A 26,581-nucleotide genomic window follows, 5' to 3' on the forward strand; every position below is an offset into this window, starting at 1 on the left:
GAGAGTGCACCTACACCACATGCGCTACAGCTGTTCAAGGCGACAGTCCACCAAAACCTTCTCAAGGGCAATAAAGGTTGGGCAATAACTGCTGGCCTAGCCAGCGACACCCACATCGCACTCATGAATATGTTTGAAAAAATGTGCTTATACGGCTTCATCAGCAACTTATATTTATAAAGCACCTTGAATAGAATAAAATATCCCCTAATTCTGTAGCTAGGAAATGGAAAAAGAGATTCCCCTCTACAGTATTCACCTCACCACTTTACGGGAAATCCCACATTTGTGGCAAGGACATTTCTTCTAAATTCCTGATTGGATTTTTATTTTTTGCGTGTCGATGCAAGATGGACGGCTTCCATTGGCTCCCAGCACAGGAACATCACGGTTTTTAAATTTGCATCCTGGAGTTCAGATCTTTCTTCCACCTCCATCGTCTCCTCCAAGCTCAACACTCCTCGGACATCCCCAGGCTCCTCCAATCCTGGCCTCGAGCAGATCTCTGACTCTCATCACTCATTGGTGGCTGTGCCTTCAGCCCGGATCCCAAGCCCTGGAATTCCCTCCTTTAACCTCTCCTCTTCCTGTTAACGCGCTCCTTCAAACCGAGCTAGCTTTTGGTCATGTCTAAACATTAACATGGCTTGACATGGTTTGGTGCTTTGGCCACTCCAAAATTTCCCATAGTGACCCAGGTTAGAGGGATAGGTCAGAGGGATTAGCAGGGTAAATGTGAGAGGTTACAGGGATTGGGCTTCAGTGGGATTGTTGTCGGTGCAGACTCGATGGGCCGAATGGTCTCCTTCTGTGGTCTAGGGATTCTATCATTTCTATGATATCGATCATGTCTGAACATCCCTCTGTGGCCTGATGTTTGATGATGTGCCTGTAAAGGGCCCTGTGATGTTAGAAGTGCAGTATAAACTTTCAGAGTGACGATACTGGACCTCAGGAGCAGAAGGCAGCTGATGAACCTCAAGTCCATTTGATGTGGACCATCATGGCTTCAGTTACGTCATGGCTGGTCCACATCAAATACAACTACCCACTTTGGTTCTGCAACTTTGCCTGATATGAAGCAAGTTGACTCCCCAGCCTCTTTGGGTACAAGAGGGTCCCAGATTTCCATTATGCAAGAAAGAAGCTTTTCCCGAAATCACCTCTGAACACACTGACTCTAACCTGCAGGGCTGAAAGACGTGCTGGTTAGGGTGCACTGGTGAAGCTAAATTCTCCCTCAGTGTACCCGAACAGGCACCGGAGTGTGGCGATTAGGGGATTTTCACAGTAACGTAATTGCAGTGTTAATGTAAGCCTTACTTGTGACAATAATAAATTCATTTTTAAAAAAGTTTAAAAGATTTTAAAATTTAAAAAATTTCTTCACACACAGTGAATCTGTGGAATTCACTAGTCCGAAAAGTAGTTAAGACCAAATTATTGTGATTTCATAGAAACATAGAAGATAGGAGCAGGAGGAGGCCATTCGGCCCTTCGAGCCTGCTCCGCCATTCATTATGTATCCAGCCGCCTCTTGAATACATTCAATGTTTTGGCATCAACTACTTCCTGTGGTAATGAATTCCACAGGCTCACCACTCTCTGGGTGAAGAAATGTCTCCTCACCTCCGTCCTAAATGGTCTACCCCGAATCCTCAAGACTGTGAAGAAATTAGATATAGCTCTTGGGGCTCAAGGGATCGAGGGATATGGGAGGGAAATTGAATTTGATGATCAACCCTGATCAAAGAGAAAGGTGGAGCAGGCTCGAATGGCCTATTCCTGCTTCTAGTTTCTAATCAATGACAGAGGCCAGGCAAAGGGAGAGCGCCAAGAGAACAATCAAAGAGGGGGGAAAAGTCTGGGATGAAACGGATGGTGCCGCCAGGCCAAAGTGCTTCAGTTTTGCTTCTTGGAAAGCTGGAGTGAGCAAAATCTCAGCCCTCGTGAGAAAACATAAATCTGCCTCATACCACGGAGAGAAGAATTGGAAAGGTCCAGCGCCGAATCAGGACAGAGGACAGCTGGAGTGTTTAAAGTCATTGCGCCTCTTGACTGCTCATTAATCTCCCATAAAGTTAGGCTAAAAATAAGAAGTCTGTAGATATAACGAGAGTCATCGGAAGTTTACAACCATTACAAAAGTTGATCAATCAAGATCTTAAATATTTACCCAATTCCATTAATGCCTCTCTTGCTAATAAACCATGAGAGAAACATTTAGGTTCCATCCACGGACTGAGTAAACATTCTCCAGCCCACGACAGCTGGATCGTGTACAGTGTCCACACCAAATACATCTCTTCACAGCCCCTTACCCCAGAGAACAAAACCAAGCGCGATAACTGAATTATGCCATTATTTACAGAACACAAGTGTAGTCTGAAGGGTTCCAACTTCTACAAGAGATTAACTTGCAACTTTCCGTCAGCGATTCTGAAACGCCAACTTTCTGTTGCTGAATGTACAGCGTCATCACAGAACTGTTCTCAGTGGCTGGAGGATCGGGAAGCACAGGACACAGATTTCACGTGATTGCAGAGATTGCTTAAAACATAGATGCCCCAAACACTTTATAGATACAATACTCCGAACTATGTAGCTGTAATGCAGGAATTTGCACACGGCAAGTAATAATTTCCAGGAAACCTGGTTTGTTGTTGATTGAGGGATAAGACCACAAGATATAGGAGCAGAATTTGGCCACTCGGCCCATCGAGTCTGCTCCACCATTCAATCATGGCTGATATTTTTCTCATCCCCATTCTCCTGCCTTCTCCCTGTAACCCTTGATCCCTTTACTAATCAAGAACCTATCCATCTCCGTCTTAAAGACACTCGATGACCTAGACTCCATAACTGTCTGTGGCAATGACGTCCACAGATTCACCACCACCTGGCTGAAGAAATTCCTCCTCATCTCAGTTTTAAAGTAGCGTCCCTTCTCTCTGAGGTCTCCCACGCGGCAGCTCAATAGGGTCTTGTCCCATCACGCTCTCACTGGAACAATGGAGGTTGAGGGGCGACCGGATAGAGGTTCACAAGATTATGAGGGGCATGGACAGGGTGGATAGTCAGATGCTCTTCCCTAGGGTAGAAAAGTCAAGTACTAGGGGACATAGGTTTGAGAGATGCATGGGGAAAAGTTTAGAGGAGATGTGCGAGGCAAGTTTTTATTTTACACAGAGCGATGAATGTCTGGAACCCGTGGGAAGCCTCGCCAATCGGGAATGAGGGCATGCGCCCTGGGACAGATATATAAAATACATATATATAAAAATATTTTTTTAAAAAATAAAATCATTAGCTAATAATCTCGCTCCAACAATGAAAAGTTTAAGTCACAGCAGCACATCACAAAGATGTTCAGGTTAGGTGGATTGGCCATGCTAAATGCGCAGGGTTATGGGGATAGGGCCTGGGTAATGTGCTCCATTGGAGGAGAGTCAGTACAGACTCGATGGGCCGAATGGCTTCCTCTGCACTGCAGGGATTCTATGAGTCGCCTCCAGTTATTACACCTCATTTGCAGCAAACTGGTTTCATTTCTCAATATAAATCCCTGCTCTCTGTGGAAGCAGAGTTATTAATATATTCTCCTCGGGTCACTGCCTGTGTGGAGTTTGCACATTCTCCCCGTGTCTGCGTGGGTTTCCTCCGGGTGCTCCGGTTTCCTCCCACACTCCAAAGATGTGCGGGTTAGGTTGATTCGCTATGCTAGATTGACCCTAGTGTCAGGGGGATCAGCAGGGTAAATGTGAGGGGTTATGGAAATAGGGCCTGGGTGGGATTGTGATTGGTGCAGACTCAATGGGCCGAATGGCCTCCTTCTGCATTGCAGGGATTCCATGATTATTCTTTTCTCCTTCATGTGTGCATCCAGCTTCCCATTAAATAAACTGATGCCAACGTCCCAGTGAGACTTCCCTCCCCAAAGAAAGGTGGCTCTGGAATTTTCTCTGATACCAAATTTGAGCATCGCATCCAAGTGTCAATAAACGTCATGGAGACAATGGCGGAGATGGTGTTGTGGTAGCAATGCCCATGGAGGAATAATCCAAACGTTAAGACTAATGCTCTGGGGGTAGGAATTCAAGTCCCACCTGGCAACTGGTGGAATTTAAACTCATTTCACTTGATCTGCAATATGAAAGCTAAGCGCAATAATGGTGACCATGAAATCATTGTCAATTGTTGCAAAAACCCATCGGGTTCTCACAGTAACTTCATCGCAGTGAAGCCTGCTGTCAGGGGAGGCTGGGACTGTATTCCATGGAGTGTAGGAGGCTGAGGAGTGATCTTATAGAGGTCTATAAAATAATGAGGGGCACAGATCAGCTAGAGAGTCAATATCTTTTCCCAAAGGTAGGTGAGTCTAAAACTAGAGGGCATAGGTTTAAGGTGAGAGGGGAGAGATACAAAAGGGTCCAGAGGGGCAATTTTTTCCACTCAGAGGGTGATGAGTGTCTACAGCGAACTGCCAGAAGATTTGATTTATTATTGTCACATGTATTAGTATACAGTGAAAAGTATTGTTTCTTGTGCGCTGTACAGACAAAGCACACTGTTCATAGAGAAGGAAAGGAGAGAGTGCAGAATGTGTTACAGTCACAGCTAGGGTGTAGAGAAAGATCAACTTAGTGTGAGACAAGTCCATTCAAAAGTTGACAGCAGCAGGGAAGAAGCTGTTCTCGAGTCGGTTGGTACGTGACCTCAGACTTTTGTATCTTTTTCCTGACGGAAGAAGGTGGGAGAGAGAATGTCTGGGCTGCGAGGGGTCCTTAATTATGCTGGCTGCTTTGCCGAGGCAGCGGGAAGTGTAGACAGAGTCAATGGATGGGAAGCTGGTTTGCATGATGGATTGGGCTACATTCATAACCTTTTGTAGTTCCTTGCAGTCTTGGGCAGAGCAGGAGCCATACCAATCTGTGATACAACCAGAAAGAATGCTTTCTATGGCGCAAATGTAAAAGTTGGAGAGAGTCGTAGCTGATGTGCCAAATTTCCTTAGTCTTCTGAGAAAGTAGAGGCGGGTACAATTTTTTGAAAAGCATTTAGACAGTTACATGGGTAAGATGGGTATAGCGGGATATGGGCCAAACGCGGGGAATTGGGACTAACTTAGTGGTTAAAAACTGGGCAGCATGGAAAAGTTGGGCCGAAGGGCCTGTTTCCACACTGTAAACTCTATAACTCTAACCCTACTTGTGACACTAATAAATAAACTTTAAATTAATGTCCTTTAGGGAAGGAAAATTGGAGGAATTGGAGTTGGTTGATGTAGATTTGTAATCGCCCAAATTGCAAAGCACTGGAATGAGCAACACAAACAACCTCAAATTAAATTGACATTTACACTCATGAGTTTGGTCCTTTTAACTGATGGAGTGCCCACCAAAACTATTCTGAACACCTCTCATCAAATCACCTCTCTACCAGCTCCTCTCGCAAGAGAACAGCGCCAACTTGTCCAATGCACTCACACAGCCCAGGTTCCCCATCCCTGTAACAATTCCTGTGAATATTTTCACCCAGTGTCAGCCTAGCTTTAAAGTGGGACTTGAAGACCACAACCTTCTGACCCGAAGCTAAGAGTGCTGCCCACTGAGCAAAAGATGACTTGGGGTGGGAGGGAACTCAAGAAAACTCAAGAGCGAGAGAGAAGCAGAAACATTGGCACGGACCACTTGGGCTGAATGACTTGTTCATTCTAACGCTGATCTACACAGCGCCACATAGCTACTGGCAAGGATGGCTTCCATTTGCGTACATCCTAGAAACCCCCGTCTACATTTAACACCTGCGTCAGTAGGATTTCAGACACGAACACACTCCTACCTCACCCACACGCGCGAGGATCGGGAGGCAGCCTGTGGTGGCCACAATCTGCTCTGTGAAGGATCTGCCAACTCCGTCTGGGCCAGCCCAAAACTGGCACTTTCTACTTTTTCAATGAATAATTAACTGCCTCAGCCATTAGACAAATACCAACTTGCATTTACGTAGCACCTTAAGCGTGGTTAGCATTGCTGCCTCACAGCGCCAGGGACCCGGGTTCAATTCCGACCTCGGGTCACTGTCTGTGCGGAGTCTGCACGTTCTCCCCGTGTCTGCGTGGGTTTCCTCCGGGTGCTCCAGTTTCTTTCCATACTCCAAAGATGTGCAAGTTAGGCGGATTGGTCATGCTGAATTGCCCTTCAGTGTTCGGGGGATTAGTGGAGTAACTATGTGGGGTTAGGCAGATGGGACCTGGGTGGGATTGTCATCGGTGCAGACTCAATGGGCCAAATGGCCTCCTTTTGCACTGTAGGGATTGTATGATTTTGTGATTCTAACATAGTAAAGTAGCCCAAGGTGCTACACAGGTGCAGGACTGTTAACAGACACGAGCAATATAAGGAGCTATTAGGACAGATCACAGAAACCCTACAGTGCAGAAGGAGGCCATTTGGCCCATTGAGCCTGCACCGACAACAATCCCACCCAGGCCCTATACCCGCAACCCCACTTTATTTACCCTGCTAATCCCCCTGACACTAAGGGGCAAAATTAGCAATCCACCTAAGCAGACTGTGGGAGGTAACCGGAGCACCCGGAGGAAACCCATGCAGACATGGAGAATGTGCAGACTCTACAGAGTCCCCACAGAGCGCACGGGTGAGAGAGTGCGCAGGCGAGAGTGTGTGCGGGCGAGAGACCCAGTAGGTGTTACGCCGTTGAAGAAGGGATAGGGGGTTAAATGGAATTAAGGGAAAGGTCAGAGATAGGTTGGAGATCAGGGGTTACCAAAGATAAAAGCAAAATACTGCAGGTGCTGGAAATCTGAAATAAAACTGAAAACACGGGAAGGACCCAGCAGATCTGGCAGCATCTGTGGAGAGAGAAACAGCATTAATGTTGAGAGTCCAAGATGACTCTCCAGAACTGGCTGAGTTTTGAAAGGAAACATATGGCTTGATATATTAACTCTCTCTCTCTCTCAATAGATGCTGCCAGATCGGATTTGATTTATGATTGTCACATATATTAGTATACAGTGACAAGTATTGTTTCTTGCATGCTAAACTGACAAAGCAGCCAGCATGATTAAGGACCCCATGCACTCCGGACATTCTCTCTTCCACCTCCTTCCATCGGGAAAAAGATACAAAAGTCTGAGGTCACGTACCAACCGGTACAGGGGCGGCACGGTGACACAGTGGTGAGCACTACTGCCTCACAGCGCCAGGGACCAGTGTTCGATTCCCAGCTTGGGTCACTGTCTGTGTGGAGTTTACACGTCCTCCCAGTGTCTGCAAGGGTTTCCTCCGGGTGCTCCGGTTTCCTCCCACATTATGAAAGACGTGCTGGTTCGGGTACATTGACCCGAACAGGTGCCAGACTGTGGCGACTAGGGGAATTTCACAGTGACTTCATTGCAGTGTTAATGTAAGTCTACTTGTGACACTAATAAATAAACTGACTCAAGAACAGTCTCTTCCCTGCTGCTGTCAGACTTTTGAATGGATCTACCTCGCATTAAGTTGATCTTTCTCTACACCCTAGCTATGACTGTAACACTACATTCTGCATGCTCTCCTTTCCTTCTCTATGAACGGCATGCTTTGTCTGTATAGCACGCAAGAAATAACACTTTTTCTGTGTGTTAATACATGTGACAATAATAAATCAAATCAATGGTCATCTGGGACAATAACAACTTTACCCTTTATTGAGACAATTGCTGTTATTTTTAAACTTCTCAAAGGTTTGCCTGCAAATTTGCTCCTCATTATTTGGAGATTTACAGTAAACATCAAGCAATGTAATAGTCCCTTTTTTCTGTTCTTCCCTCTAACCAAATAGATTTGGTCTTTGAAAGGTCTAGTATATCGACTCTCCATCCAGCAGTATTATCCTTAATCAATACTACCACTGCTCCAAATGTCTCCTCTCCTCCCTGAGCCTTTCTGAATACGTCAGCCATTTCCCAATCCTGTCCAGTTCAGTGTTAGAATTCCTGTTCTTTTTACACTTATTCTTTATTCCATTGCTGTGTCCTTTCTCATTTCCTATGGCTGCTGCCTCCTCGCTGTAACATCTATTCCTGCGCCTCATTAACACGGTTCTAGTTACCCTCCCCGCAAGGACACTGATCCCAGCTCTGTTCAGTTCTAGAATTAGAGAGTTTTACAGCACAGCTGGAGGCCATTTGGCCCATTGTGTTCGCACTGGTTCTTGAAAGAGCTACCCGGCTAGTCTCATTCTTGAGCCCCATCTGCCAGCTCTCTAAATAGAGGAAACATAGGAAACTACAGCACAAAACAGGCCCTTCGGCCCCACAAGTTGTGCCGAACATATCCCTACCTTTTAGGCCTACCTATAACCCTCCATCCTATTAAGTCCCATGTACTCATCCAGGAGTCTCTTAAAAGACCCTATTGAGTTTGCCTCCACCACCACTGACGGCAGCCGATTCCACTCGCCCACCACCCTCTGTGTGAAAAACTTCCCCCTAACATTTCCCCTGTACCTACCCCCCAGCACCTTACACCTGTGTTCTCTCGTAGCAGACATTTCCACCCTGGGAAAAAGCCTCAGAATCCACCCGATCTATGCCTCTCAACATCTTATATACCTCTATTAGGTCTCCTTTCATCCTACGTCTCTCCAAGGAGAAAAGACCGAGCTCCCTCAGCCTATCCTCATAAGGCATGCCACTCAATCCAGGCAACATCCTTATAAATCTCCTCTGCACCCTTTCAATCTTTTCCACATCCTTCCTGTAATGAGGCGACCAGAACTGAGCACAGTACTCCAAGTGGGGTCTGACGAGGGTCTTATATAGCTGCATCATTATCCCCGGACTCCTAAACTCAATCCCTTGATTGATAAAGGCCAGCACACCATACGCCTTCTTAACCACCTCCTCCACCTGCGGGGCCGATTTTAGAGTCCTATGGACCCGGACCCCAAGGTCCTTCTGATCCTCTACAATACTAAGAGTCTTTCCCTTTATATTGTACTCCTTCATCCCATTCGACCTGCCAAAATGGACCACTACGCATTTATCTGGGTTGAAGTCCATCTGCCACTTCTCCGCCCAGTCTTGCATCCTATGTCCCCCTGTAACTTCTGACATCCCTCCAGACTATCCACAACCCCACCAACCTTCGTGTCATCGGCAAACTTGCCAACCCATCCCTCCACTTTCTCATCCAGATCATTTATGAAAATGACAAACAGCAAGGGTCCCAGAACAGATCCCTGGGGCACACCACTGGTGACGGCCTCCAATTAGAAAAAGACCCATCATTACACACACTCTGCCTCCTTTGGGCAAGCCAGTTCTGGATCCACAGGGCAGCAGCCCCTTGGATCACATGCCCTCTCACTTTTTCGAGAAGCCTTGCATGGGGGACCTTATCGAACGCCTTGCTAAAATCCATATAAACCACATCTACCACTTTCCCTTCGTCAATGTGTTTAGTCACATTTTCGAAGAACTCCACCAGGCTCGTAAGGCACGATCTGCCTTTGACAAAGCCGTGCTGAGTATTCTTGAGCATACTAAACCTCTCTAAATGCTCATAAATCTTGTCCCTCAGGATCTTCTCCATCAGTTTACCAACCACTGAGGTTAGACTCACCGGTCGGTAATTTCCTGGGCTATCCCTATTCCCCTTCTTGAAAATAGGAACCATATCCACAATCCTCCGGCACCTCTCCCGTCTCCATCGACGACGCAAAGATCATCGCCAGAGGCTCTGCAATCTCTTCCCTCGCCTCCCACAGTAACCTGGGGTACATCCCATCCGGACCCGGCGACTTATCTATCTTGATGCCATTCAAAGATTCCAGCACAACCTCTTTGTCACTTTCAAACATGTATCCAGCTCTCTTTAGAAACCTCCTATGGAATCGCCTCCACCATTCTCCCAGGCGGCGCTTTCCAAATCCCAACAACTGAGTGAAGAAGTTTCTCCTCATCTCATTCCTAGCTCTCTTGCTGACCATCCTGAAATTGTGACACCCTGGTCACCGACATAGCAACTCACCTAATGAAGGAGCAGTGCTCCGAAAGCTTGTGATTCCAAATAAACCTGTTGGACTTTTGCCCCAGTCCAATGCCGGCATCTCTACACCATACCAACTAGTGGGGACAGAATATCCTTTACCTTCTTTATCCTGTCAAAATACTTCATAATTTTGAACACCTCGATAAAGGTCACCTCTTAACCTTCTCTGCTCCAAGGAGAATAAATCCAATTTCCTCCAATCTTTCCTTGTGTCTAAAAATCCTCATTCCTGGTATCATTCTAGTGAATCTCCTTTGCACTCTCTCTCTCATGGGCTTTAACATCCTTCCTTAAGTAAAGGTGCCCAGAACAGAACACAATATTCCAAATGTGGACTGACCAAGAGTCTAGATGACAAAGGGTCATCCAGACTCGAAACGTTGGCTCTATTCTCTCTCCCCACAGATACTGTCAGACCTGCTGAGATTTTCCAGCATTTTCTGTATTTGTTGTGGTCTGTCCAATGATTTGTAGAGGTGTAGCATCAGCATCCAGTTTGTACAGGCCCCAGATTGGTCCCAGCACCCCAACCCAAAGACCTCTCTCCTGCACTATACCTCCATCACACATTCATCCGCGTTGCTTTGCAGTGCCTGAGCTCATTAGCTTGTACTCATGGCACTGGGAGCAGTCCACATATTGCCACCACTTTTGTTGAATCCACCCTCACTCCCGAGACAATGGTCAGACCCCATTTGGAGTATTGTTAGCAGTTTTGGGTCCCATATCTAAGGGAGGATGTGCTGGCCTTGGAAAGGGTCCAGAGGAGGTTCACAAGAATGATCCTTGGAATGAAGAGCTTGTCGTATGAGGAACGGTTGAGGACTCTGGGTCTGTACGCGGTGGAGTTTAGAAGGATGAGGGGAGATCTTATTGAAACTTACAGGATATTGCGAGGCCTGGATAGAGTGGACGCGGAGAGGATGTTTCCACTAGTAGGAAAAGCTAGAACCAGAGGGCACAACCTCAGGCTAAAGGGATGATCCTTTAAAACAGAGATGGAGGAGGAATTTCTCCAGCCACAGAGTGGCGAATTTGTGGAACTCTTTGCCACAGAAGGCTGTGGAGGCCAGGTCATTGTGTCTTTAAGACAGAGATAGATAGGTTCTTGATTAATAAGGGAATCAGGGGTTATGGGGAAAAGGCAGGAGAATGGGGATGAGAAAAATATCAGCCATGATTGAATGGTGGAGCAGACTCGATGGGCCGAGTGGCCTAACTCTGCTCCTATGTCTTATGGTCTTATAACCACCAGAAACAAGCCATCCATAAAGTACTCTGCTTCCGGTTTACAGTTTGGTGACGCCAGCTACCCTTCTAGCTGAGCAAACCAGAGCTCAAGCAGTTGGCATTCCTTGCTGTGTATGTAGGTTTTGAGTTCCCACACAGCTCAAAACATGATGTCAATGGACCCCTGCTGTTCTACCCTATTAGCTAACAATCATTCCAAATTGTTGCAGCTATATAAAACCTTGGTTAAAGTTTTTTTTATTACTCACAAGTAGGCTTACATTAATACTGCAATGAAGTTACTGTGAAAATCCCCTAGTTGTCGCACTCCGGCACCTGTTTGGGTACATCGAGGGAGAATTTAGTACGGCCAATGCATCTAACCAGCACGTCTCTCAGACTGTGGGAGGAAACCGGAGCACCCGGAGGAAATCCACGCAGACACGGGGAGAACGTGCAGACTCCACACAGGCAGTGACCCAAGCCGGGAATCAAACCCGCATCCCTGACATTGAGGCAGCAGTACTAACCACTGTGCCACACTATTGCCACCGTGCTGTGATTAGGCCGCATTTAGAGTATTGCAGTTCTGGTCACCACACTACCAGAAGGACGTGGAAGCTTTGGAGAGGGTGCAAAGAAGGTTCACCAGGATGTTGCCGGGTCTCGAGGGTGTTGGCTGTGAGGAGAGGTTGGATAAACTCGGATTGTTTTCACTAGAAAGACAAAGGCTGAGGGGAGACCTGATAGAAGTCAACAAAATTATGCGAGGCATAGACAGGGTGGATAGTCAGAGGCTTTTCCCCAGGGTGGAAGTGTCAATTACAAGCGGGCACAGGTTTAGGGTGAGAGGGGGAAAGTTTAAGGGCGATGTGTGGGGGAGGTTTTTCACACAGAGTGGTGGGTGCCTGGAACGCGCTGCCAGAGGAGGTGGTGGAAGCAGGCACATTCGCATCATTTAAGAGGCATTTGGATGGGTAGATGAATCGGGAGGAAATAGAGGGGATACGGACTGAGGGCAGAAGGTTTTCATTGTAGTTTAGTTAGGGCATCATGATCGGCACAGGCTTGGAGGGCCAAAGGGCCTGTTCCTGTGCTGTATTTTTTCTTCGTTCAAACACTAAATTTAAGGTTATTTATTTGTTCAAATGTCTCAAACTCTAATAAACTCTCAAAAATTAGTACAAGTATTTACCTTATTGGTGAATGATGTCATGCCATCATTTGATTATTAATCTGTTCAGACACCTTACCGCGTTCTGCCATTGGCTGATGGTAACTCTTGGCCCTGGCAATGCTCTCAATATTACAAGTTTCTGCAACTGTATCTCCTTCCCTAAATGCACAAGCAGTCCAGTTCAGGTAGCCGCATTGTTTCAGCCTGCTCCTGTCCCATTCTTCCGGGAACAGGCACTATCTTTCCCCCCTTGTCCTTGCTCCAGTCCGAGAATCAGAATCTCTGCAGCGCAGGAGGAGACTATTTGGTCCATCGAGCCTGGACCAACCACAATCACGATCGGGACCTACCCCCCTAACCCCACGTATTTACTCTGCTAGTCCCCCTGACACTCGAGGGGCAATTTAGCATGGCCAATCCCCCTAACCTACACATCTTTCGGCAGCACGGTGGCACAGTGGTTAGCACTGCTGCTTCCCGGCGCCAGGGACCCGGGTTCGATCCCCGGCTTGGGTCACTGTCTGTGTGGAGTTTGCACGTTCTCCCCATGTCTGCGTGGGTTTCCTCCGGGTGCTCCGGTTTCCTCCCGCAGTACGAAGATGTGCGGGTTAGAGGAAGTGGCCATGCTAAATTGGTTAGTACTGCTGCCTCACAGCGCCAGGTACCCAGGTTCAATTCTAGCATCAGGTAAAACACTATGACTTCTTCCCACAGAGGATGGTGGACAGGTGAACCGCATTTTCATTCACGTGATTTACGCATTCACTCACTCAATTCCAGCATTCATCACTCCCAGAGTTTTGCCCACCAAGCTAATAAAAGGATCTGGAGCCAATGCAGGTTTAAATAGAGAGTTAAAAAAACAAAATCAGACAAGTTGTCACAGGAGAATGTAATAAAAAGGTGGAAAGGCTGACTGGCCTCCCACGTGTTCCAATGAGCTCTGGGTTGAGGGGATGTGGCTAATCAGGTTAGGAGGGGCTGAATGGCTTGGGGAGGTGCACAGCGTGAAGGGGGAATGGATTCCGAAAAGCCAAACGCATAGTCCACAGATGTGGCACAGTTAGTAGACGTTATGGACGAGGTACCTTCTGCCCACTGTGCTTGGCACTGCTCTCGGGTCTGACAGTCAGCCGGATCGCCGTCTGCCATTGTTGCTGCTCCTGCATTCCGTGTGCGGTCACCGCAAACTTCAACTGTTTTCCGGAGAGGCGAACGTCTTCCGTTGCGTACACCACACCGTCGCGTAGAACCTGGAAACTGGGATTGCTGGTCTCATACTGTATCACCACGCTGCCGTAACAGTCATTAAATCCCACTGGGAAAATAAAAAACAGACACGGCAATTTTAGTTCATAGAAATCATAGAATCCTTACGGTGCAGGAGGCCATTCGGCCCATCAAGTCTGCACTGACAACATTCCCACCCGGACCCAATCCCCAAATATTTACCCCACTAATCCCTCTAACCCACACATCCCGGGACACTAAAGGGAGAATTTAGCATGGTCAATCAACCTAACCCGCACATCTCTGGACTGTGGGAGGCAACCGGAGGAAACTCTCTCAGACACGGGGAGAATGTGCAGAATCCGCGCAGTGACCCAAGCTAGGAATCGAACCCGGGTCCCTGGAGCTGCGAGGCAGCAGTGCTAACCCGCTGTGCCACCCCTAACACAGTTCTCAACACATTCACATTGATGCTTAAAAATTAAACAGTATTTGGACGGAAACATTGCTGGGTCTATGGACAAAGAGCAGGCAGGGACAGTGGAACTCTTTACATCGATGATTTGGAGTTGGGGACCAAGTGTGTCAAAATTCACAGATGACACTAAGAGTGCAGAGGGATATAGTCTGAGTGGGCAAGGGTCTGGCAGATGGAGTACAATGTTGGTAAATGTGAGGTCATCCATTTTGGTAGGAATAACAGCAAAATGGACTAGTATTTAAAATGGTAAAAAATTGCAGCATGCTGCTGTGCAGAGGGACCTGGGTGTCCTTGTGCACGAATCACAAAAAGTTGGCTTGCAGGTGCAGCAGGTAATTAAGGCGGCAAATGGAATTTTATCCTTCATTGATCGAGGGATGTTGCAGCTGTACAAGGTGCTGGTGAGGCCACACCTGGAGTACTGTGTACAGTTTTGGTCTCCTTACTTGAGAAAGGATATACTGGCACTGGAGGGGATGCAGAGGAGATTCACTAGGTTGATTCCGGAGTTGAGAGGGTTGGTTTATGAGGAGAGACTGAGTAGACTGGGGCTATACTCATTGGAATTCAGAAGAATGAGGGGAGATCTTATAGAAACATACAAGATAATGAAGGGAATAGATAAGATAGAAGCAGGGAAGTTGTTTTCACTGGCGGGTGAAACTAGAACTAGGGGGCATGGCCTCAAAATAAGGAGCAGCAGATTTAGGACCGAGTTGAGGAGGAACTTCACCCAAAGGGTTGTGAATCTGTGGAATTCCCTGCCCAGTGAGGCAGTTGAGGCTACCTCGTTGAATGTTTTTAAGGCAAGGATAGATAAATTTTTGAACAGTCAAGGAATTAAGGGTTATGGTGAGCGGGCGGGTAAGTGGAGCCGAGTCCACGAAAAGATCAGCCATGATCTTATTGAATGGCGGAGCAGGCTCGAGGGGCCAGATGGCCCACTCCTTTTCCTAGTTCTTATGTTCTTATAACTCATTCAATGAGCAAGCACAGGCATACGATGGACTGAATGGCCTCCTTTTATGTGGTAACTTATTTGAAAAAGATGGAAAAATGGAGTGGAGGTAGAGGAATCTGAGGTATTGATAACTCAAGGTCATTTGAATAAGACATTGAAAGGAATGGATTAGAGACCGAGCGAAGAGCGAGAAAACATGACATTAAAATCAGAACCAGACCATTCAGGGCAGAATGTAGGAAATATTTCTTCGCACAAAGGTAGTGGACATATGAAACTCTCAATTAATTAGACACGGATATCATAAAACATCCAGATTCAAATTGGCAAAAATCAGTCAAAACAAAAGCCCACTAATCATTAATTATTAGTTTAAAATTTAAGGTTGTTGTTCACAACCCCAGCTAGTTTCTGGCAGGAACTAGTGTTTCTGATGCAGTACAGGAGGAGGCTATTCGGCCCATCGTTTCTATGGCAGCCCTTTGAATGAACTGCCCAATTAGTCCCATCGATTCCATCCTTTTGCCAAGGGCTCTGAATTTCTCCTTCGCAATGGCCTTGGGGAAGTTACTATTCAATCTGCATGGTGGCACTGCTGCCTCACAGTGCCAGAGACCCGGGTTCGATTCCCGGTTTGGGTCACTGTCTGTGTGGAGTCTGCACGTTCTCCCCGTGCCTGCGTGGGTTTCCTCCGGGTGCTCCGGTTTCCTCCCACAGTCCAAAGATGTGCGGGTTAGGTGGATTGGCTCCGGTAAGTGCGCAGGGTGACGGGGGATAGGGCAGAGCCTGGGTGGGGATGATGCTCTTTCAGAGTTGGTGCAGACTCAATGGGTCAACTGGCCTCTTCCTGCACTGTAGGGGTTCTATGATACAACACAGGGCCCAATGTGGAGTCTTCACTGAAAGAGAAGGAAAAACTAATGCACAATGAAGGTTTTCACAGCAGTGATCCCCCAGCCACCATTTCCAAAGGATTGGGGTGGTCTCCCCGATGCCCTGCCCAATATCTGCCCCTCAAACTGGCACCACTAAAATCAGATTATCTGGTCAATATCAGGTGGCCAATCACAAGGTAGGTGCTGTGCTACATTACAACAGAACATTCCTAAATATTTAATTGTCTGTGGGACTGCCCGAATGTGTGAAAGGTGCTATTTAAATGGATAACAATACTAGAGGACACAGCCTCAAAATAAAGGGGGGTCGGTTTAAGACAGAGTTGAGGAGGAACTTCTTCTCCCAGAGGGTGGTGAATCTCTGGAATTCTCTGCCCACTGAGGTGGTGGAGGCTACCTCGCTGAATATGTTTAAAGCGCGGATGGATGGATTCCTGATCGGTAAGGGAATTAAGGGTTATGGGGATCAGGCGGGTAAGTGGCACTGATCCACGTCAGATCAGCCATGATCTTATTGAATGGCGGGGCAGGCTCGAGGGGCTAGATGGCCTACTCCTGCTCCTATTTCTTATGTTCTTATGTTCTTAATATCACAAGGATGCCCAACTTCTGGTCCCTCTTAAATTTGTTCTTGGTCTGGAAAGTGGGCATCGCTGCCAAGGCCAGCATTTATTGCCCATCCCCAACTGCCCTCCAAGAGGCCTACAACAGAGTGGCATAAGGGGACATTCCAGAGAGTCATTCGGGTTGACCACATTGCTGTAGGACGGGAGTCACACATAGGCCAGACTCGGTTAGGGGTGGCAGATTTCCTTTCCAAGGTACATTTGTCCGCACTGTTGTCTCATTCTGGATGAGCGCAGAGATTTCCCCAAAATAAATCTTTCCTTCCTTTGTACAATCTCAAACTTCACACTTTTCAGGCACAAAACCACGCTGAATTTAAAGATAAGCAAATCCAACTGTCAAATTGCCTTGCCTGAGATGTTAAATCAACAATACAAGCTTGACCAATTGGATAATACCCTTCCACTTCCCAAAACACTGATTAAAATGAAGAGAGTCATCTGACTAACTTCATCCATGTGTACCACCCTTAAACCTCCCCCGAAACTTCGACGTTCAATCCCTAAATCTCTTCCCAACTCCCTAACCCCTCACTGCGATGGTGTCTCAAATCTCTCCCCCTCTCTCTGGGATTCTGTCCCTAAATCTCTCCCCCGCCTCTCTGAGATTCTGTCTCTCCAGGTGCTCTGGTTTCCTTCCACAGTCCAAAGATGCGCGGGTTAGCTGGATTGACTATGCCAAATTGCCCCTTTGTGTCAGGGGGACTAGCGGGGTAAATGCATGGTGCTAGGGCCTGGGTGGGATTGTGGTCGGTGCAGACTCGATGGGCTGAATGGCCTCCTTCTGCACCGTCGGGATTCTATGATTCTCTCCCAAATCTCTGGAATTCCATCCCTAAACCTCTCCCCGCTCCCCTTCCTTTATGATGCTGTTTACAAGCTACCTCTGACCAAACGTTTGAGTAACGACCCTAACAGTTCATGTTGCTCTGTGCATGAGCATATTACTACATTAAAAAGAAGCAAAGAAAATCATTTATTTGGCACTTTTCTCCCAGTGATGTACTATTGAAGTGTTGTTTTTCAAGTGGACATTACAAAATGTCAGTTGTTACAGGAAAGCAAACTCCAGTAAAATCCGTCAGCAAGCTACTCCGTGTTGGTTGTCAAAATGTCTTTTGAGTTTTTATTTCTTTTGAAAAGTTGACAGCTTCCACTTTTCCCTCCCCACAATAGAACCTCGCCCAAATGGCCACTCAGAACATGCAAGAGTGATTCAGTGCTTGTTCTAAACTGTTAAACTGTAAAGACATCAAAGTTAAAGCAAACCCAGTCATCAAATAACATCCACCTACACGCCTCTGATCAGAGTCACAAGGAGGTGTCGATGGCAGGAGCCTCAGCCGGATCCGATTCCCGCAAACAGGCTATTCAGGACCAACTTAAGGAGTCACTTCTCAAATGAGATGAGTCAATGGTGGCTCAGTGGGTAACACTTTGAGTCAGTGGGTGGTGGGTTCGAGTCCCACTGCAGACTCGAGCAGGTAGCATTGTCGGGGCTGCTGCCTTCCTGAACAGAGCCCCATCTGCCCTCTCAAGTGGTGCAGAAGATGCTAGCCACCATTACAAACAGCATGGGGTCCTGGCCAATAACACTCCCTCTCTCTCTGCCGATGGCACTAAAACAGATAATCTGGTCCTTGCCACATTGCTTGTACGAACTGGCTGTGTACAAATGGGTTGCAGCGTTAGAATCATAGAATCCCCACAGTGTAGGAGGAGGTCACTCGGCCCATCGAGTGTTCGAAACAAAATTGGGGCAGCACGGTGGTTAGCACTGCTGCCTCACAGCGCCAGGGAGCCGGGTTCGATTCCCGGCTTGGGTCACTGTCTGTGCAGAGTCTGCACGTTCCCCCCGTGTCTGCGTCGGTTTCCTCCGAGTGCTCCAGTTGCCTCCCACAGTCTGAAAGACGTGCTGGTTAGGTGCATTGGCCGTGCTAAGTTCTCCCTCAGCGTACAGGGCGAACAGGCGCCAGGGTGTGGCGACTAGGGGATTTTCACAGTAGCTTCATTGCAGTGTCAATGTAAGTCCACTCGTGACTAATAAATAAACTTTAAACATAGACACTCTTGACAGAATATCTTACTCAGTCACTCGCTCCTGCCCTATCCCATAACCCCATGCATTTCCCATGTCTAATCCCCCTAACCTACACATCTCTGGACACTAAGGGGCAATTTAGCATGGCCAATCCACCTAACCTACACATCTTTGGAGCGCGAGAGGAAACCAGAGCACCCGGAGGAAACCCATTGGGGGGGGGGGGGGGCCTGGCAGCATCTGTAAGGATCCAGGTGACACTTTGACAAAGGGCCATCTGGACTGGAAACGTCAGCTCTTTTCTCTCCTTACAGATGCTGCCAGATTTGCTGAGATTTTCCAGCATTTTCTCTTTTGGTTTCAGATTCCAACATCCGCAGTAATTTGCTTTTATTCAATGTTTCGAGTCTGGAAGACCCTTCGTCAGAGCTCCTGGGCTTTTCCAGCATTTTCTGCTTTTACTTCAGATGTCCGACCTCTGCACGGATTTGTATTTGTCGGGGTTTTGAACAGAGGCCTCGTGGTAATCATATTTTTTCTTGATTTACAATGAATAATAAAAGCACTCTTACACAACTCACACAGTGACAGGTGCTGGTTTTACAGCGACTGAATTGTGGTATTAAAGCCCAAACTATCAGATTTGCATTTCAAATACAGATTTAATCTTGGATGTGTTTTTTTTTTAAATCAAAAGATGATTCAAGGCCTGCTGAGAGTCGTCACTGTACGCTAAACTGATCGTCAAATACAAATAGAAAACAAAGTTCTAGCTTAGGTATCTTTTTGAGGGAGTGGGAGATGATGGACGGCGCGGTGGCACAGTGTTTAGCACTGCTGCCTCTCAGCACCAGGGACCTGGGTTCAATTCCAGCCTTGTGTGGAGTCTGCACGTTCTCTCCGTGTCTGCGTGGGTTTCCTTCGGGTGCTCCGGTTTCCGCCCACAATCCAAAGATGTGTAGGTTAGATGGATTGGTAAATTGCCCCTTAGTGTGAGGAGTATTCAGGGTAAATACGTGGAGTTAAGGGGTTAGGGCTTGGGTGGGATTGTGGTCATTGCAGGCTCAATGGGACAAATGGGCTCCTCCTGCATTGTAGGATTCTATGATACCTTTTGGCAGAAGGAATATGGAGAGGCAACATGGACATAACATCACAGCTCAGTATGTACAAGAACAGAGGGACCTGGGTGTCCATGTGCAAAGATCTTAGAAAGCAGCAGGACAGCTACGACTCTCACCAACTTTTACAGATGCGCCATAGAAAGCATTCTTTCTGGTTGTATCACAGCTTGGTATGGCTCCTGCTCTGCCCAAGACCGCATGAAACTACAAAAGGTCGTGAATGTAGCCCAATCCATCACGCAAACCAGCCTCCCATCCATTGACTCTGTCTACACTTCCCGCTGCCTCGGAAAAGCAGCCACATAATTAAGGGCCCCAAGCAAACCGGACATTCTCTCTTCCACCTTCCTCTGTCGGGAAAAAGATACAAAAGTCTGAGGTCACGTACCAACCGACTCAAGAACAGCTTCTTCCCTGCTGCCATCAGACTTTTGAATGGACCTACCTCGCATTAAGCTGATCTTTCTCTACACCCTAGCTATGACTGTAACACTACATTCTGCACACTCTCCTTTCCTTCTCTATGAACGGTATGCTTTGTCAGTATAGCGCGCTAGAAACAATACTTTTCACTATGTTAATACATGTGACAATAATAAATCAAATCAAAAACGTGGCAAATCTTGGGGGGTGGGGTGCTTCGAGAACGATTAACTACAAGGTTAGGTTGGAGAAGCTGGGCTTGCTATCTTTGTAGAGAGATTTGACAGAGGTGAACAGGATTATGACAGGTTTAGAAACGGTACACAAGGAAAATCTGTTTCCAATAGCTCATGGTACAAGGACAAGGCGACTCAGATTTAAGATTTTGGGCAAACATAGAAACTAGGAGCAGGAGGAGGCCATTCGGCCCTTTGAGCCTGCTCCGCCGTTCATTTTGATCGTGGCTGGTCATCAAATTCTATGTCCTGATTCCCCCCCCCCCCTCCCCCCATATCCCTTGATCCCTTTAGCCCCAAGAGCTCTATCTAATTTCTTCTTGAAATCACACAACCGTTTTGGCCTCAACTACTTTCTGTGGTAGTGAATTCCACACATTCACCACCCTCTGGGTGAAGAAATTTCTCCTCACCTCAGTCCGAAAAGGTTTATCCCTTATCCTCAAACAATGATCCCTAGTTCTGGATTCCCCCCACCATCAGGAACATTCTTACTGAATCTACCCTGTCTAATCCTGTTAGAACTTTATAAGTTTCTACGAGATCCTCTTCTAAACTCCAGTGAATATAATCCTAACCGACTCAGCAGGAGATGCAGGGAAGGAATGCGAGGAAGATCACTGTTACGGTGACCTAGAAGCAGAATCGATGATCTCAAAAGGCTGCCATGGTGGGATTCGAATCAGTATGTCCAGGGTTTTTCCCGTGCCTCTGGAATACTAGTCCAGTGGCGTCACCACCACCTCAGCCCTGCTTCCCGTATCCCCCAAATCCTAAATAATTTTTAAAAATCTATTGCGAGGCCAGGCATCTACTTGCGAGGGTTGGAATATCTGCTGAAAGTGCGCGATTGGAAGAGGGTGGAGGCTTGGAATCATAACCGACAGTATTACCCATCACGCCACTGTACAGCACGGATTTCATAGGTGGCAGGGTGGTTAGCACTGCTGCCTCACAGCGCCAGGGTTCAATTCCGGCCTTGGGTCACTGTGTGTGGAGTCTGCACATTCTCCCCATGTCTATGTGGGTTTCCTCCGGGTGCTCCGGTTTCCTCCCACACTCCAAAGATGTGCGGGTTAGGTGGAAACTGGAATTGTTCTCCCTGGAAAGACGGAAGATGAGGGGCGACCTGACAGAAGTTTATAAAATTATGAGGGGCATAGATCAGGTGAACAGTCGGAAGCTTTTTCCCCAGGACAGAAATGACAATTACAAGGAGGCACAAGTGGGATCAGGAGAGATGTGCGGGAAAGTTAGTGTTTATTTTTTACACAGAGGATGGTGGGGGCCTGGAATGCGCTGCCGAGTGAGGTGGTTGAGGCAGATATGTTACTGATATTTAAGACTCATCTGGATAGGCACATGAAAGACGGGGAATAGAGGGATACAAGCGGTTGGTCTAAGTGGGACAATGTGATCGGCACAGGCTTGGTGGGCCGAAGGGCCTGTTTCTGTGCTGTTCTTTGTTTGGCCATGATAAATTGCCCCTTTAGTGTCCAAAGACACCAAGACTCTGCCCCCTCTCCTTTCCTTCTTCCCTACATATTCCGTGTACTCGATGTTTTGTCTGTATAGCGCACAGGAAACAATAAGGGATTAGATGAATTAACAATGGTAAGTGCATGGGGATGGGCAGGATGCACTTTGAGGCTCAGTTCAAACTCGATGGGCTGAATGGCCTCCTTCTGCACCGTAGGGATCTGTGATCCTTGCAGGACCAACACAATAAATTAGAAACAGCAAAGGCACGGTGCAATTAGCCGCAGCGTAGTTTAAAATGAGCAGACTTGCTCAGTAACTCGAGAGTATATATTGTCCAGCTAAGTGTAACACATTAACCCTGCATGAATTCCTCACTACACAGCATTCCTAAAACGTTCAGGTTGCACGTCAGAATTACTGCATGTCCATGAAAGGGGCTCCCAATCTAGTGTATAACCTGATCTGACAGTGGGAGCCTGCAGACTATCGGGAGGCTGGTTCCTGATGCAGACTGATCTTAATAAAGAGATTGAACTTTGAAGTTTCATAGCAGATCATAACCGACAGTATGACCCATCACGCCACTGTACAGCACGGACTTCAGCCTGTGCTTCCTATTGGTGCGGTGATTTAATTACATTGCAGTCGGGTTAGATGAACTATTATTTAAATGGTGAAAAATTACAACATGCTACTGTGCAGAGGGACCTGCGGGTCCTTGTGCATGAATCGCAAAAACTCAGTTTGCAGGTGCAGCAGGTGATCAAGAAGGCAAATGGAATGGGGGAACGAAGGGGATGGAGTATAAACGCAGGGAGGTCTTGCTGCAATCGTACAAGGTACTGGTGAGGCCGCAACTGGAGTACTGTGTGCAATTTTGGTCCCCTTATTTGCAGAAGGATATATTGGCCTTGGAGGGAGTACAGAGAAGGTTCACCAGGTTGATACCGGAGATGAGGGGGTTAGCTTATGAGGAGAGATTGAGTAGATTGGGCCTGTACTCGTTGGAGTTTAGAAGGCTGAGGGGAGATCTTATAGAGGCATATAAGATAATGAAGGGGCTAGACAGGATAGAGGCAGAGAGATTCTTTCCACTTAGAAAGGAAACAAGAACTAGAGGACACAGCCTCAAAATAAGGGGGAGTCAGTTTAGGACAGAGTTGAGGAGGAACTTCTTCTCAGAGGGTAGTGAATCTCTGGAATTCCCTGCCCATTGAAGCAGTGGAGGCTACCTCGTTAAATATGTTTAAGTCATGGGTAGATAGATTTCTGATCAATAAGGGAATTAGGGGTTATGGGGAGCGGGCGGGTTAGTGGAACTAAACCACTATCAGATCAGCCATGATCTTATTGAATGGCGGGGCAGGCTCGAGGGGCTAGATGGCCTACTCCTGCTCCTATTTCTTATGAATACTGGGAGTTCACAGGCAGTCTCATTTTCCTCGGATCCGCAACCCTCCTTGCAAACCACCACACCCACCCCCCCCCGGAACAGCACTCGGGTCTTCAAACAGACACACAGGATTAAATGCCATGGAGGGGAGGGGGAGGCACGCACACGCACGCACACACACATGAAACAAGTTGTAATTCCCATCCATTTAATAACATTAAAAACTTATTATACCCCAACCTTTCTCCACCCTCACCCCACATCCCAAATATCCATCATTTTCTGGCAAACACAAGTGAAGATTTGGGGAGGGAAACATTGGAATTTGCAGCCATATTTTGGTTTAAACCTGAGTTTACTATATAATGGGAGGCAATCTCCATGGTAAATGGAGAGTGAGAGAGTTATGAACAGTCTCTCGATGGCAGGGCCAGAGAACTTGCTGACGAGAGCAGAGCGGGTAAACTCTGGATTAAACGCTGTGGCGGGCATTTGGCTTCGCTCTGCTGACTCATTCTCTCTCCTTTGTCGAGCGGAGGCACAGAAATCCCCCGACGCTGACATCTGCATGATTGGGGTGGGGAGGGGGAGGGTGGAAAAGGGGAGGCTTGTGCCAACAGTAGCTTTTGTTCTGTATGACTGGAGCGGAGCACCGCCTCGCAAACACAACACCCAGACACAGGCAGCCTCGCAAACACAACACCCAGACACAGGCAGCCTCGCAAACACCAACACCCAGACACAGGCAGCCTCGCAAACACCAACACCCAGACACAGGCAGCCTCGCAAACACAACACCCAGACACAGGCAGCCTCGCAAACACAACACCCAGACACAGGCAGCCTCGCAAACACCAACACCCAGACACAGGCAGCCTCGCAAACACCAACACCCAGACACAGGCAGCCTCGCAAACACAACAGCAAAACACAGGCAGCCTTAAACACACAACCATCCACAGCTCACAGGCAAAGGAACCAGGGGGGGGGGGGGGGGGGGAAGACACCGCAGCCCCTCACGCCTCTCCTGCCTCCAGTTAGACCATGGCTGACCTGTGCCTGAACTCTGTTTCCCCATCTTGGTTCTGTAGCACTTACTGAACTCCTATCGATCTCTGTTTTGACTCGTCTTCGAGATTTTGTGGGGCAGATTTGCACTATTGTTGTGTGTGAAATGCTGCTTGCTGGTGTCGCATTCGGCAGGCTCCAAGGAGAAAGAACACTACAGCACAGGAACAGGCCCTTCGGCCCACCAAGCCTGCCCTGACATGGTTTCTATCCCTCTGCTCGCCTCCCGTTCACGTGCCTGTCAAGATGCACCTTGATCGTTGCTACTGTACCTGCTTCCACCCCCTCCACTGGCAACGCGTTCCAGGCACCCGCCACCCTGTGTGTGAAAAACTTTCCCCAGTGTTCTTAAGTTAAAGTTTATTAGTGTCACAAGTAGATTTACATTAACACTGCAATGAAGTTACAGTGACAATCCCCTACTTGCTACACTCCGGTGCCTGTTCGGGTACACTGAGGGAGAATTTAGCACGACCAATGCAACTAACCAGCACGTCTTTCAGACTGTGGGAGGAAACCGGAGCATCCGGAGGAAACCCACACAGACATGGGGAGAATGTGCAGACTCCACACAGACAGTGACCCCAAGCCGGGAATCGAACCCAGGTCCCTGATGCTGTGAGGCAGCAGTGCTAACCACTGTGCCGCCCCACATATCTCCCCCTCACCTTAAACCCGTGCCCTGTAATTTTAGGGTTTCGCCCTCTTGTGCTGGACTCCTTTCGCCAGAAGAAATAGTTTCACTCCATCCACTCTATCAAGCCCTTAAATCGTTTCCAACATTTGAATTAGATCGCCCCCTCAACAGAACCAAAAGGAAAGTTACAGCGCAGGAGACCATTCGGCCCATCTTGTCCATGCCAGCCCAAGGACACCCAGGTGCCCTTTCTAATCCCATCTGGCCCATAGCCTTGTAGCTTACGCCGCTTAGGTGTGGATCCAGGTACTTTCTGAAAGAGTTCTATAAATCTTCTGCGCTCATAACCAAAGAATACCAATCTGGTCTCGGCAATTTAATAATTAAACACTTAAATCACAGAGTCTGACAGCAGGGCACAAGTTGATGCTCAGGGGAATGGCTCACCAAAACAATGAAGTATGTGATCTATTTATATCAAACTATACGAATACATTCCGTCTTGCATCATCACTGGAAGTACAAGACAGTTGGGAAAGGAAGCTTTGTGGGTCTCAGCGATACACACTGGTATGGATCTTTCAGCCCACTTAAATGATCCACAATGTAAGCACTGTACACAATTCCACAACAACCAGCCATAGATACCAGTACAGGTGACCCAAAGCTCAGGCTGAGAGAGGGGGAAGGGGAATCTGAAAAGAGGAGAGAGAGAGAGACAAAACTCGTTTAGGATGAGAAGTCCACAGATTAGGGTCAAGGCTTCCAAAAAACATGGCCGCCAATGGAGGACTGGAGAATATTGTGGGTGCACAAAAACAACAGAGCGAGGGGGTGGGAGAGAGAGAGATGGGGGGGGTGGGAAGAGAGGAGAGAGAGGGGGTGAGAGAGAGAGAGGGGGGGGGAAAGAGGAGAGAGTGAGAGAGAGAGGGGGGGGGGGAAGAGGAGAGAGAGAGAGAGAGAGAGAGAGAGAGGGGGGGAAGAGGAGAGAGAGAGAGAGGGGGGGAAGAGGAGAGGGGGGGGGAAGAGGAGAGGGGGGGGGGGAAGAGGAGAGGGGGGGGAAGAGGAGAGGGGGGGGAAGAGGAGAGGGGGGGGGGAAGAGGAGGGGGGGGGGGGAAGAGGAGAGGGGGGGGGAAGAGGAGAGGGGGGGAAGAGGAGAGGGGGGGAAGAGGAGAGGGGGGGGGAAGAGGAGAGGGGGGGAAGAGGAGAGGGGGGGGGGAAGAGGAGAGGGGGGGGGGAAGAGGAGAGGGGGGGGGAAGAGGAGAGGGGGGGGGAAGAGGAGAGGGGGGGGGGAAGAGGAGAGGGGGGGGGAAGAGGAGAGGGGGGGGAAGAGGAGAGGGGGGGGGAAGAGGAGAGGGGGGGGGAAGAGGAGAGGGGGGGGGAAGAGGAGAGGGGGGGGGAAGAGGAGGGGGGGGGGGAAGAGGAGGGGGGGGGGGAAGAGGAGGGGGGGGGGGAAGAGGAGGGGGGGGGGGGAAGAGGAGGGGGGGGGGAAGAGGAGGGGGGGGGGGAAGAGGA

General features: G+C 48.1%; 1 protein-coding gene across 1 annotated transcript in view; it reads right to left on the reverse strand.

Annotated features, from left to right (window-relative positions):
* LOC144495535 (cadherin-2-like) overlaps nucleotides 1-26,581 on the reverse strand; it is a 225,137-nt gene that overhangs the window by 70,944 nt on the left and 127,612 nt on the right. Inside the window, exon 2 of the mRNA XM_078215605.1 lies at nucleotides 13,557-13,786. Coding sequence (XP_078071731.1) covers nucleotides 13,557-13,637 — 81 coding nt within the window. The 5' untranslated portion in view covers nucleotides 13,638-13,786. The remainder of the gene's footprint in view (nucleotides 1-13,556; nucleotides 13,787-26,581) is intronic.

Source organism: Mustelus asterias, chromosome 7, assembly GCF_964213995.1.
Source record: "Mustelus asterias chromosome 7, sMusAst1.hap1.1, whole genome shotgun sequence".
Lineage (NCBI taxonomy): Eukaryota > Metazoa > Chordata > Chondrichthyes > Carcharhiniformes > Triakidae > Mustelus > Mustelus asterias.